Source organism: Dermacentor albipictus, chromosome 8 (genome assembly GCF_038994185.2).
Source record: "Dermacentor albipictus isolate Rhodes 1998 colony chromosome 8, USDA_Dalb.pri_finalv2, whole genome shotgun sequence".
In the NCBI taxonomy this organism is placed as follows: Eukaryota; Metazoa; Arthropoda; class Arachnida; order Ixodida; family Ixodidae; genus Dermacentor; species Dermacentor albipictus.
The window spans coordinates 16,550,671-16,565,821 of NC_091828.1; the positions used below are offsets into that span (position 1 = coordinate 16,550,671).

The window sequence follows — 15,151 nt, forward strand, 5'->3', positions numbered from 1 at the left end:
TTTAGCCGGAGTGGCCTCAGCACTCCACGGACATTGTACGTATTCGCGTGCTGCTACGTTACGGGGGCATCTACCTCGACTCGGACGTCTTCGTGGTGCAGTCCCTCCGGCGGTTCCTGCGTTACGAGGCGACAGTTGCTTGGTTCAATGGGGGCTTTTTTGGCAACATGATAATGATCGCTCACAAGAACTCCCGCCTAATCCGCCTGTTCATGGATACTTACCACGAGTGAGTAGTGCGCAGGTGCAGCAATTGTGAAAACAAAGGTTTTGTGTACTAGCATATGTGGGCACGATATGCCTTCGCATATGTTGGTACTACGCCAAAGTGCATTTAGCGGCAATTCAAGGTAGCAGCGTCCCCCTGGGCCCTCTTACCGTCGCGCTGCCGCGAGTCTCGAAGGCAGCAGGTGGTGTCGCTACGCGGTAGGCGAGTTGCCGTGCTATGCGCAGAGCTCCCTCGCAGGGAAAAGTGGCGAGGAGGGTGAGCGCAGCGGTGCGCAACAAAGTGTCTTACCGACGAGCTTAAGCTTTGCACCAGAGTTACGATAGTTCTTGCTAAGGAGTTCTGGTCTACTTATTTACTGAACGCACGTGGCTATCCAAAAACACCGCTACGGCAGTGTTTCCAGGTTGTCTTTTGTAGCCCAGACGTTTACATTGTTCACATATGCCTCTGCGCTTTCGTTAATACGCCGATCATATTGGCCTATGTAACATGCGCTACACGAGAGGGGGAAGTTGCACACCGCAACATGCTCACACCGGTGCATGTGTTCGTACACTTTAGAAATGTCAAACATGCTCACTGTTCGTACGCTGACACATAGCATACACCTTCTGGGGGCCAGGGTAAACTACCTTGACGCGCTCTTCCTTGGTGGTTTTCTCGAGCTTATGGCTCAAACTTTGACCGCGTGGAGCAACAGCTGACCTCCATGTCGCGGCAACGTTCACATAAGTTTGCGCCTGCCAATCAGCTTCCGAAGCACGTTCCAGCGGATCAATGGAGCCTCCGAAGAGCCAGCTTTTCAACGTATTTTGACCTGCTTTTGATAGCGCTGCACCATTTGATGAGATTGTGTCCTTTGTAAGGCTTTAGATGTAATATACAAGTATTTAGGTGCGCAAGTCTGCCTTTTCTGTTTTTCTAGAAATTTATTTGTGTACATGACAGTCTATGTTCCGGCATCTCTTCGGCAAAATTCATTTGCCAGCCAGTAGTACTATCGTTTTGTTTCTATCGGTGACGTCATACAGTCCGAACCATTTGAAATCCAGGTCGACGTAAATATAGGCTAGGAATATAAAATGGTTGATTTGACTATTACGCCTTTGTTTTTCATATTTGAATGCGACGATGAATGTCATAATTATTGCTTTTGAGTCCTGCCAGCAAAGCCTATGGCAAATTATATTTTGCGGTACGGATGTGTGACTAAGATCAGTTTTTGTATCAGCTTGCCAAGTACAATTGCTAAAGTTGACATTTATGATGTCTAATAACAAAATTCAATTCACAATACATGCTCACCCGCTCAATTGCACAATATGTGAAGCCGAATTGTATCCGTATATGTAGTTTTCAGGCACAGTAAACCTTCCTACTTGATGCTACTAAGGTATTAAATACTTCAAAACTGGCTAAATAACTCCGACATCATCTGAGCTTCTTTATGCACTAGACAACAAACCTTTACCAATGCAGCTTATAATTCCTGCTTCTTGTACTGGTTATCAGTCCGCTTAGTCACTGTGATACTAAATTGTCACAAACAGGAAGTCACCGGTCGATGGTGTTTACACTGAAGCACTTCGTAGGTACATATCGCTGAAGCTGTCGACTGACCTTCATACTTCATGACAGGTACTCATTGACTTTAATGGATTGCCGGTCATCAGTCCTAATCGCTACCACACCTGTTTAACTTTTATTTTCTTCCTCTTGACTTCGACATCAAGGAGCTACTGAAATTTCATATCCTGTGAATACAGCATTCGCTTTAATCCTTATACCTTTAACATAAACCAATCAGTCGTTGCTTTGTCTCTTACTGTTGTCATGCTGAATGTGTATTGGAATGACAAAATTGCTTACAAACAATTTCAAATGCAATGGAGGTTAGCAAAACCTGAGATGAAATGGTGCATCAGTGAATTTGCAGGCCTTGCACGCGTTCGACGGACGCCCATCTGGTGTAATCTGAGGATTGACATAATTGAGTTTTCCGCGCAGTTGCTTTAAATACAGCATTGATGTGCAGCACTCACACAATCTACACCACTGTACTTTCGTGGCATATCAATTGGGTCAAAATAATCAAGCTTGAATGTTTAGAATATCTAGAATATTATTATCTAGAATAGCTAGAATATTATGGGCAGATAACGTAAGAGCAGGAGAATAGGGTCAGATATATTTACGAATTAATAGGAAGTGCATGTTCTACTAGTTGCCTTCCAAGTGATAGAGACGAGAGGAGCCAATTCTTCTTGCCATTTAGGTGCTAAGATTATGATTTCGGCGTTTATATGCTGTTGCTTGAAATGAAAACTCCCACAAAACGAAATAAAACAACTACCGCGCAGTATGCTGGAATCTATATCATACTTTTGAACAAAAAGCAGTTTTATTACTTTTACAAGTAGTTTATGTATACTCGGCTCGAAAGTAAACTGTCTGGGTCTTTGGCTATCCTGGTGTCCTAGTTTTCTCAGTCTAGTAAAAAGGTAGTTCAAGACGTCATGTCATCATATACACGAGACGCGGATGTAAGTTTCTTCAAAAGAAATGGTTGAATTTTCGGCCGTCAACTGGAATCCGAAATATGGTCATCGAGCTTTCCCATTTAACGACTAAAAGGTTCACTACAGCCACATTACCCCATTGTTTCAGGAAGTAGACTGGCCCTGCTCGTTTCACATAGAACAGGAAAGAAAAAAAAGTTGTAGACCTTAAATCGATATCGTCGTGATAGGCAAGTTGCTTCCTTTAGAGCACTGTCGGGTCAGCTTACGATTTGTGGTAATTTGTCTTTTTGGCAACAAAAGTTGGCCAAATCTGCCAGTTTACCCGAATAGAACACATAATTGCGCCATCAAGAGTTACGCACACAACAGCTACTGCAGTGGTTTGGCGACGTTTCTTTAACGTGACTAACGCTAAATTGCCTTGGCATTGTTCAGTGTGGGAGTATGGATCACGTCGCACCAGAATAGTCGTGTTGAAATGGTTGACAATGAGGTTGTTCGTTGGAGAGATGTCATTGTAGTGGCTGCCAGGTATCCTTATCAAAATTCCTTGTTTGTTTCTTTGCGGCGTATCAAAACACGGCACCGCACGCAGGTTCAATGCATCGCTGTGGGACTACAACTCTGCTGAAGTGCCCACCACACAGCTGGCTGACAAGCGGCCTCACCTGTTCCGCCGCGTGTACTACGGGCTCGAGACACACATGGGTCCCGCCATCTACTTGCCCCACTGTGCCCCCGACTGGCGCTACATGTACGCCATGCACACCTTGGTCAACCACCGCGGCTATGACGTAGGTGACCCACTGTTTGGCGTATGGCTGAACGAGACAAACATCAGGGACTACGACACTGCCATGGGACAGATGGCTCGCTCGGTTCTCTTCGGCACCTCTGACTTCGTCCCTCCGGGTGCTCCCGTGCTGAATGTTACTGAACTGGCTGCCAGGACGGACCGCGGTGAAGACCTTACACGAATGGGCAACGGGAGTTCGAGACCCTTCTATTAGCCAAAGTAGCTTCCAGTGGTCACCTGTGTTCTCGGCAGCACGGTTGCAGCAACTTTACGTGACACCGTTGTCCACAGATGCACTGTTGAGAAAAAGCCATCGGTGTTACTCAAATGGGAATGATGGCCCGAAAATGCATGCTATTTTCAGGCAACTCATGTAAAGCAATTAATAAGGCTGTTTATTTCTATATTGACTTTATTTATACGGACAACTGCGAAAGCTACCGATGAGTAAACGCTAATGCAAACCTTACTTATCTGACCCCCAAGAATGGGAAAGCCCTTCACAAATTTAGGAGCGCAACAAAAAATCGCATTTCAGCCGCATTTCTAACTCTCACTGGCCCCCGTGGAAGCTAGAAATAATCTTTATTGGAGAGCGCGTGGCCTTGCGCCGCAATTTCTAGAACAGTGCTCAGTTGCATTCACATTCTTGTCTCAGTGCAATGCCTTTCAACGGGTGAACTCATGGGAACTGCTACCTGTCCTGGCATGCATGGGTCGGCAACTCCTGGTTATTTATTATTTATTTATTTCGTTACCCTAGGGGTCCTAGGTAACATTACATAAGGTGTGGCATTCAAGTGAATACATATATGTAGTTTCAGAAAAATTAAAATAAAATCCGAATGAAGGAATAAAAAAATAATGCGGTTCCCACGCACGGTAGGAATCGATGTAAGCGAAGCGTTATATGCTGTTTCCGTTGATTGACGATAATTAGCGGTGATTTTGACGGTGAAAGTCTAATACCTTCAGCATGTAGTGCAATACGGTAAGGGTGAGTTGATGTTAAAGGTTACCTTGAGTGCACTACTGCTGTTTATCTACGCAGTACACATAACACGCAGCGAGACATGTTTGCTTGAGGCGTTGTTGTGCGCCATTCTGCTGCTGCTGCTGCTGCTGCTGCTGCTGTCCCTGTCTCGCAGATCGCATCAGGGTGTAGTTGAGATCACGTATAATGTACTGGTAGGGACGCAGGTGAGCCATCTGTGAGCACTTTCCAGCGAGAACTTCGTGGGCGTCGCCGCACTGCTTTCTGGAGCTCTGTTGTCGTTGTCACAATGCCCCCCCGACGGCTGTAGCCCCCACAATAGCATTATAGAAGCTGCAAGGCTTACGTTTGTACTCATATACAACAGGCCAGAGGGTAGATAATACATATGGTTGAAAGAGGAGACAGAGAATGCGTAAAGCCAGCTTCCGGACAGCACGGCTGAATAGCCACTCTTCGCTTCTAGCAGAAGGCACCGTAAGAAAGCATGGTGCGTTTGGGGTCTCTTCAGTAAAAGAAACGCTGCTACTAAATGTGGTAATATTTGTGGAGAAAGTGTAAACATTTTATTTCAAGGTATGATAAAGCACTTTCCCACTATTTATGAAAAACAAACTACGTGCAGGTTTTAATATGCGGAAAAGGCGCGCAGACACAGAGCCGTACTAGAGCACCGCAGCGTCACGACAACACGCAAGCGGCTTCTCAGCAAATCAACGCTTCAGCTACTGCGTGATGCACCTATGTGAGGCAATAGCAGGGCTAACTTTCTCGCAGGCTATTGTTCGCAGGCCACGAACTATTGCGCGGAACAACACCTCGAGGAAACGCGTTCTACGTACTACGTCGTACTACGCGTAGTATGAAGCGTATGCGTACTACGTCGACAAGCGCAAGTGGGTGGTGCTCGCAAGTTAAAATTTAGCATTACATGACGACTGTCGTAGGCCATTAATATCACCGCCAAATATTGTCGATGAATGCAAACAGCACAGAAAGCTTCGCTTACATCGATTCCCCACAGTGCGTGGAAGCTGCATAATTATTTTTTTCTCTCCCACTTTCTCCCAATGTATGAGAGGTGCCAGTGAAGTGGCAAGGCTGGTACTCATTCTTTTCGAGACTGCGCCGGTTTATTTATTTATTTGTAAGACCCTCAAGGTACATAGTAGTACATTGCAGAGGGTAGGGGGGAGATGCAATACAAGAGTGCAAAAAAAAACATACAGGATTAGTTCTATGATTTCACAGCACAGGGAACAAAACAACGTACTGAAGAAAGTAGTAATTTCAATAACAACTGAACAAAATTCACGTAATACGAAGCAAACTCATACACGAAGGTTTAGAACACATACACTTAACCAAACAGGCAATGACCACCAATAAGTTTATAACTATACCGTTTGTTACCATTCGCTATTTCATGTTAATTAGAGCGCTTTTTAAAATAGTGGCGTTACTCATGCTTACTTACGCTGGCTAGGACTACGGTGGCTGTGGAGCCGCTATAGATATCTTCCAGTATTTCTACATATGGCTCATCTACACCCTGATTTCGTAATGCCTCCATGACTGCTGAGGTTTCCACTGAATCAAACGCTTTCTCGTAATCAATGAAAGCTATATATAAGGGTTGGTTATATTCTGAACATCTCTCTATCACTTGAATGATAGTGTGAATATGGTCTATTGTTGAGTAGCCTTTACGGAATCCTGCTTGGTCCTTTGGTTGACAGAAGTCTAAGGTGTTCCTGATTCTATTTGCGATTACCTTAGTAAATACTTTGTAGGCAACGGACAGTAAGCTGATCGGTCTATAATTTTTCAAGTCTTTGGCGTCCCCTTTCTTATGGATTAGGATTATGTTAGCGTTCTTTCAAGATTCCGGTACGCTCGAGGTTATGAGGCATTGCGTATACAGGGTGGCCAGTTTCTCTAGAACAATCTGACCACCATCCTTCAACAAATCTGCTGTTACCTGATCCTCCCCAGCTGCCTTCCCCCTTTGCATAGCTCCTAAGGCTTTCTTTACTTCTTCTGGCGTTACCTGTGGGATTTCGAATTCCTCTAGGCTATTCTCTCTTTCACTATCGTCGTGGGTGCCACTGGTATTGTATAAATCTCTATAGAACTCCTCAGCCACTTGAACTATCTCATCCATATTAGTAATGATATTGCCGGCTTTGTCTCTTAACGCACACATCTGATTCTTGCCTATTCCTAGTTTCTTCTTCACTGTTTTTAGGCTTCCTCCGTTCCTGAGAGCCTGTTCAATTCTATCCATATTACAGTTCCTGATGTCCGCTGTCTTACGCTTATTGATTAACTTATGCCAGTTCTATTCTAGCTGTAGGGTTAGAGGCTTTCATACATTGGCGTTTCTTGATCAGATCTTTCGTCTCCTGCGATAGCTTACTGGTTTCCTGTCTAACGGCGTTACCACCGACTTCTATTGCGCACTCCATAATGATCCCCATGAGATTGTCGTTCATTGCTTCAACACTAAGGTCCTCTTCCTGAGTTAAAGCCGAATACCTGTTCTATAGCTTGATCCGGAATTCCTATAGTTTCCCTCTTACCTCTAACTCATTGATTGGCTTCTTGTTTACCAGTTTCTTCCGTTCCCTCCTCAAGTCTAGGCTAATTGGAGTTCTTACCATCCTATGGTCACTGCAGCGTACCTTGCCGAGCACGTCTACATCTTGTATGATGCCAGGGTTCGCGCAGAGTATGAAGTCGATTTCATTTCAAGTCTCACCATTCGGGCTCCTCCACGTCCACTTTCGACTAACCCGCTTGCGGAAAAGGGTATTCATTATCCGCATATTATTCTGTTCTGCAAACTCTACTAATAATTCTCCTCTGCTATTCCTAGAGCCTATGCCATATTCCCCCACTGACTTGTCTCCAGCCTGCTTCTTGCCTACCCTGGCATTGAAGTCGCCCATCAGTATAGTGTATTTTGTTTTGACTTTACCCATCGCCGATTCCACGTCTTCATAAAAGCTTTTGACTTCCTGGTCATCATGACTGCATGTAGGGGCATAGACTTGTACCACCTTCAATTTGTACCTCTTATTAAGTTTCACAAAAAGACCTGCCACCCTCTCGGTAATGCTATGGAATTCCTGTATGTTGCCAGCTATTTCCTTATTAATCAGGAATCAGACTCCTAGTTCTCGTCTCTCTGCTAAGCCCCGGTAACACAGTACAAGCCCGCTTTCTTTTGTCCTCCTAACCTCACTGAGCCCTATTATATCCCATTTACTACCCTCTAATTCCTCCAATAAAACTGCTAGACTCGCCTCACTAGATAGCGTTCTAACGTTAAACGTTGCCAGGTTCAGATTCCAATGGCGGCCTGTCCGGAGCCAGGTATTCTTAGCACCCTCTGCAGCGTCACAGATCTGACCGCCGCCGTGGTCAGTTGCTTCGTGGCTGCTGGGGACTGAGGGCCGGTGTTTGATTGTTGTATTCATATAGGAGGTTGTGGCCAAGTACTGCACCAGGGTGGCCAATCCTGCTCTGGTGAGAGAGTGCGTTACCGGTTCTGGTCACCGGGATCAGGCCGCACTCCAGGCCTGTTTGTGCAATTTTCACAACACACGGATTTTTTTTTTTTGTATATCCCGGTGGAGAATTGCGCGGCACCGAGATTTGAATCACGGTCCTCTTGCACTGGAGACGGATACTCTACCGGCCCTTGTTATACTTAAACAAAGCAGTTTTTCAATTAAGTAAATATATTCGAACAGAATTGTTACTTCGCAAAATTTTATTGCAGTGTTGAAACTTCAAATCACCTGTGCCGAGGGCTGCATTGTGTCTCTCGAAAAGGGGTCACGATGTAGGACCTGCAGGCGTACACCTTGTCACCTAGTAGGATGACAGGCACAGTCCCATCGTCTTACTGGACTCTGGCTAAACTATTATAGAAAATTCGGCTGTCATGTAATGTGCCTGGCCAGCTGGCAACTAAATAAAAATATTGAAGCCGAGGTCCTGTGATTGCCCGCAAAAAAGCCACATTTTTAGCTGTGTTTAAAAAAGGCTCATAATGCAACGTCACGCACCTCACCGGGATATTTCATAAACAAGTGCACTCGAAAGGTAAGGCACAAAATGTATAACCGCCTCCTTGATATTGGAGTTAGGTAATTGCAAAAATGTGTGGTCATTTGGTATATGCGTATATGCGAAATCGGTAGCGTTGCTTACTACTACCATAATCTTTAGCCTCGACAGTTTCTCTCGCAGCTCGCAGCACTGTACCACAGCGCAATAAACATACCTGGACATTTATGGAAAAGTACCCCTTTCGACAGCGAAAAACCTCCGCGTCGTCTCCTCCGGGACTTCTGATGGGTACATGACTGCAGTAAATGCACCCGCCCACACCAGGAAACCGTGCGATGGTGTAGAATCCTCCATTACGGGATGCCAAATCATTATTAGCATTTGGAAACTTCACGAGCTGCGGGAACAAAGTTTCGGCAATCATCCTTGACACTCGTGCAATGATTCGAGACACAGTTCCTAGCGAAACATTAACGAGGTCCCTTGTAACAACCTGGAAGGTTCCGGCGACGTAGAATCTCAGCGCGATTAGAAGCTGGAGAAACGGCGGCGCGGGGTGACCACGTTCGTTGTCTTTTAGGACCAGTGGCAGCATTTCCAACAGCCGTATCATCGCTTGCTTGGAAAAGCGGTACCGCCACGAGAATTCAGCGTTGTTGTATACTTTCATGGGATTCTGTCGATCCTTAAGCCATGGCCGTAATGGCGGCGCGTATCGGTATGCCGTATATCCTCCGTAATATCGTGTACACGTCCGGCGAAACCGGTAAAGTCGGCGAGGTTGCCGTAGCAGTCGGTCATCTTGCTTCCTAGGCGAGAGTAGCGAAAGTCGCACTTAAGGTTGCCAATGACCGTACTTTACTTCTCCGAACTTAAGTGTCCATTGAAGTTTACCTTAAGTACAAGATTTATCTATGAAACGCATTAAGCATCGACCGGCTACTTAAGTCATAGGTTAAGAGTAAGTTACGTGTGTGAATGCGGGCCTTACGCACTAACAAATTAAAGTTATCGCTCAGCACAAGACGCGCCTGCGTGATTGGAACTTACTGGAATGTTATCGATGGTTTTATGCGTTGTCTGTTGTCACTGAAGCTTTTGTAATCTGATTGTACACGCGACGCGAATTGTGTAGTACTTTCTGGAATATACGCGGGCACCAGCGATGACTCTGGAAACTTCGATAACTCGTGTATAAAAGCCGACGCTCAGATTTCGACGCTCAGATCAGATTTCGACGGTCGCCATCTGTATTCGCCGCTATCGTTGTGCTTTGAGAGTAACTTGCTTTTGTGGGCACAGGTTCGCCCAGAAAAAAGTTAAGTTATTCACATTTTCGCTGCTGTGATTTCCACCATCACTACTACTTAACAAACTGACAACGAAGGAATGATCATTAAATATGGCATGAAGGCGATGCAACGGTGATGGCATTATGGGGTCGACGGTGTGTTGGTGCTAGAGCTAACTTCCGCGCTTACGTGCGTCATGTGCAGTAGCCTGAATACGCTCTATGTATGATGATAGCTTGCGCTATGTCCGGTATTGGCCAATTGTTTAGGACTGCAGCGAGCAGACGGCAGGGGAACCACAATAGCGCTACGACGTGACGGCGCGACGACGCCGATATGACGACCACGTGACGTTGCAGTCGGCCCACTTCGCTCCTTGCCGACATTTTCAGTGTACAAGCCGTGGGATGGCGTGGATGGAACAAGCCGCGGATGGAACAATGCGATGACGTCAGTGGAATAACTGGAATGAATTCAATTCTTGGGATTTACGTGCCAAGAGCAGTATATGATAATGAGGCACGCCGTAGTGGGGGACTCCGGAATCATTTTTACCCTTTGGGGTTTCTTGACGTGCCTTGACTGCCCGGGACATGGACGTTTTTGTATTTCGTGCCCATCGAAATACGGCTACCACTGCCGGCACTCGACCCCGCGACATCGTGCTTAGCAGCTGAACACCACAGCCGCTAAGCCGCCGCGGTGGGTGTCAGGGGAATCACTACAGCAGAAAAAGCATGATAGAACGACCATGCAGAAATGACAAATGGGGAATGAGGAGAAGTGAGGCCATAACGATACAAGTGACATCGTGTGTATGAGCTCTTCTGCGAAACAGCAGCCAGGCACCCAGCAGTATCAGCGGCGGGCAAGTCGAAATAAGGGGCAAATAAATATTCACTTTCAAAACAACAAAGGGCAAGACGGTAGATTATCGTGCTTTGGCTGACGGAGAGGTAATCTACAATGCATTGGTGGTGGGTTGTGATCTAACTGTAGCCGGAGCGCGCCTTTTCGGCCAGCCCAACAAGTTCAGTCGTTTTGGAGCGCGTCAGAGGGCTCAGAAATTTCATTTTTCATTGCATTTCAATTTGTTCAAGACTAGCTTAGGGAACTGTCTTAGGGGACATGGCAAAAGGTTATAAAATTGCCCTATTTGACCATGCCACCACGACAGCATAGGCAACTTCACTGCAGAAGTTGGTCGTGCAACATACGTACAACATAACTGTTGAACAGCAGAGAAATATTTTAAACGCAATTCGTGCATTTGTAATATAGTCATAAACACAAAGCTAATCAAACTGTTACACAATGCTAATAATACTAAGCACTGAAAGCAGGAAACGCGGAAAAGGAAAATCCAGAATAAATTGTAGAGATCAGTTTCAATACCATATACCCGTAGCATTCATTGAATATAAGCAGATGAACAGCACGTTTGCATACAAGATACTACTGAAAATATTATAACACAGCCATAAATACAAAAACAAAACTCAGTGCCCTTCCACTCTGTGAAGATGGATGACCAGCGAAGCTGTGTATGTGGGCCTCTTAAGGGCGAACTGCACCTCCGCAGCAGGTTAGCCTGGCATTGCACTATTTTCGGGATCGGACCACGTGTACGGAGTGCTTAACGCCTGCTTCACCTCCGCCGCGGGTCGGCCCAGCGTTGAACTATCTTCAAGATCGGCTCACGTATGGGGAGTACTTAACGCCTGCTTCACCTCCGCCGTGGAGGTGAAGCAGGCCATAATGACGCAGAAGGTGCAGAAGGTGAATTAGGCCATCAGGACGCAGAGCCAGTGAAGGCGGAGCTTATCTCCGATCACTCTGCGAAGGAGTTGAGGAGAAAATGCATGGCCATGGAGGAGGGTAACTTGTAATCCTCCATAGCTCTCTTAATATGAGACGCTTCACGCAAATTGTGGTGCAGCGGTGGCGTAGAGGTAGAACACCCGCCTCGCGTGCAAGAGGTCCGTGGTTCTAATCCCGGAGCCGGCAATTTTCCACCGGATTAAAAAAAAAAAATCCGCGTGTTGATAAAATTGCATAAACAGGCCTGGAGTGTGGCCTGATCCCGGTGACCAGAACCGGTAACGCACTCCCTCACCAGAGCAGGATTGGCCACCCTGGTGCAGTACTTGGCCACAACCTCCTATATGAACAACACAATCAAACCCCGGCCCTCAGTCCCCAGCAGCTGCGAAGCAACTGACCACGTCGGCGGTCAGACCTGCGACGCTGCAGAGGGTGCTAAGAATCACTGGCTCCGGACCGGACGCCATTGGAATATGAACCTGGCAACGTTTAACGCTAGAACGTTATCTAGTGAGGCGAGTCTAGCAGTGCTATTGGAGGAATTAGAGGGCAGTAAATGGGATATAATAGGGCTCAGTGAAGTTAGGAGGCCAAAAGAAGCATATACAGTGCTAAAAAGCGGGCACGTCCTGTGCTACCGGGGCTTAGCAGAGAGAAGGGAACTAGGCGTCGGATTCCTGATTAATAAGAATATAGCTGGTAACATACAGGAATTCTATAGCATTAACGAAAGGGTGGCAGGTCTTGTTGTGAAACTTAATAAGAGGTACAAAATGAAGATTGTACAGGTCTACGCCCCTACATCCAGTCATGATGACCAGGAAGTTGAAAGCTTCTATGAAGACGCGGAATCGGCGATGGGTAGAGTGAAAACTAAATACACTATACTAATGGGTGACTTTAATGCCAAGGTAGGCAAAAAGCAGGCTGGAGACAAGGCAGTGGGGGAATATGGCATAGACACTAGGAATATCAGGGGGGAGTTATTAGTAGCGTTTGCGGATCAGAATAATATGAGGATAATGAATACGTTCTTCCGCAAGCGGGATAGCCGAAAGTGGACGTGGAGGGGCCCGAACGGCGAGACTAGAAATGAAATAGACTTCATACTCTGTGCTAACCCTGGCATGATACAAGATGTGGACGTGCTCGGCAAGGTGCGCTGCAGTGACCACAGGATGGTAAGAACTCGAATTAGCCTAGACCTGAGAAGGGAACGGAAGAAACTGGCACATAAGAAGCCGATCAATGAGTTAGCGGTAAGAGGGAAAATAGAGGAATTCCAGATCAAGCTTCAGAACAGGTATTCGGCTTTAACTCAGGAAGAGGACGTTAGTGTTGAAGCAATGAACGACAATCTTGTGGACATCATTAAGGAGTGTGCAATGGAAGTCGGTGGTAACTCCGTTAGGCAGGATACCAGTAAACTATCGCAGGAGACGAAAGATCTCATCAAGAAACGCCAATGTATGAAAGCCTCTAATCCTACAGCTAGAATAGAACTGGCATAACTTTCGAAGTTAATCAACAAGCGTAAGACAGCCGACATAAGGAAGTATAATATGGATAGAATTGAACATGCTCTCAGGAACGGAGGAAGCCTAAAAACAGTGAAGAAGAAACTAGGAATTGGCAAGAATCAGATGTATGCGTTAAGGGACAAAGCCGGCAATATCATTACTAATATGGATGAGATAGTACAAGTGGCTGAGGAGTTCTATAGAGATTTATACAGTACCAGTGCCACCCACGACAATAATGAAAGAGAAAATAGTCTAGAGGAATTCGAAATCCCACAGGTAACGCCGGAAGAAGTAAAGAAAGCCTTGGGAGATATGCAAAGGGGGAAGGCAGCTGGGGAGGATCAGATAACAGCAGATTTACTGAAGGATGGTGGGCAGATTGTTCTAGAGAAACTGGCCACCCTGTATACGCAATGCCTCATAACGTCGAGCGTACCGGAATCTTGGAAAAACGCTAACATAATCCTAATCCATAAGAAAGGGGACGCCAAAGACTTGAAAAATTATAGACCGATCAGCTTACTGTCCGTTGCCTACAAACTATTTACTAAGGTAATCGCAAATAGAATCAGGAACACTTTAGACTTCTGTCAAGCAAAGGACCAGGCAGGATTCCGTAAAGGCTACTCAACAATAGATCATATTCACACTATCAATCAGGTGATAGAGAAATGTGCGGAATACAACCAACCCTTATATATAGCCTTCATTGATTACGAGAAAGCATTTGATTCTGTCGAAACCTCAGCAGTCATGGAGGCATTACGGAATCAGGGTGTAGACGAGCCATATGTAAAAATACTGAAAAATATCTATAGCGGCTCCATAGCCACCGTAGTCCTCCATAAAGAAAGCAACAAAATCCCAATAAAGAAAGGCGTCAAGCAGGGAGATACGGGTATACTCTCCAATGCTATTCACAGCGTGTTTACAGGAGGTATTCAGAGACCTGTATTGGGAAGAAATGGGGATAAAAGTTAATGGAGAATACCTTAGTAACTTGCGATTCGCTGATGATATTGCCTTGCTTAGTAACTCAGGGGACCAACTGCAATGCATGCTCACTGACCTGGAGAGGCAAAGCAGAAGAGTGGGTCTAAAAATTAATCTTCAGAAAACTAAAGTAATGTTTAACAGTCTCGGAAGAGAACAGCAGTTTACAATAGGCAGCGAGGCACTGGAAGTCATAAGGGAATACATCTACTTAGGGCAGGTAGTGACTGCGGATCCGGATCACGATACAGAAATAATCAGAAGAATAAGAATGGGCTGGCGTGCGTTTGGCAGGCATTCTCAGATCATGAACAGCAGGTTGCCATTATCCCTCAAAAGAAAAGTGTATAATAGCTGTGTCTTACCAGTACTCACCTACGGGGCAGAAACCTGGAGGCTTACGAAAAGGGTTCTACTCAAATTGAGGACGACGCAACGAGCTATGGAAAGAAGAATGATAGGTGTAACGTTAAGGGATAAGAAAAGAGCAGATTAGGTGAGGGAACAAACGCGAGTTAATGACATCTTAGTTGAAATCAAGAAAAAGAAATGGGCATGGGCGGGACATGTAATGAGGAGGGAAGATAACCGATGGTCATTAAGGGTTACGGACTGGATTCCAAGGGAAGGGAAGCGTAGCAGGGGACGGCAGAAAGTTAGGTGGGCGGTTGAGATTAAGAAATTTGCAGGGACGGCATGGCCACAATTAGTACATGACCGGGGTTGTTGGAGAAATATGGGAGAGGCCTTTGCCCTGCAGTGGGCGTAACCAGGCTGATGATGATGATGACGCAAATTGTGGTGCGAATGGTCAACTTTAGCTGTACCCTACGCGTTTACAAGATTTGTCCGAACCGTTTCAGGGGCCCTTTAAGGTCGATACGCCTCATGGTGGCAA

At 45.9% G+C, this 15,151-nt stretch overlaps 1 protein-coding gene across 1 annotated transcript in view; it reads left to right on the plus strand.

Moving 5' to 3' along the window:
• LOC139048372 (uncharacterized) overlaps positions 1-3,951 on the plus strand; it is a 118,044-nt gene extending 114,093 nt beyond the window's left edge. The window contains exons 4-5 of the mRNA XM_070522756.1: positions 6-229; positions 3,347-3,951. Coding sequence (XP_070378857.1) covers positions 6-229; positions 3,347-3,761 — 639 coding nt within the window. The 3' untranslated portion in view covers positions 3,762-3,951. The remainder of the gene's footprint in view (positions 1-5; positions 230-3,346) is intronic.
• Positions 3,952-15,151: the final 11,200 nt, after the last annotated feature.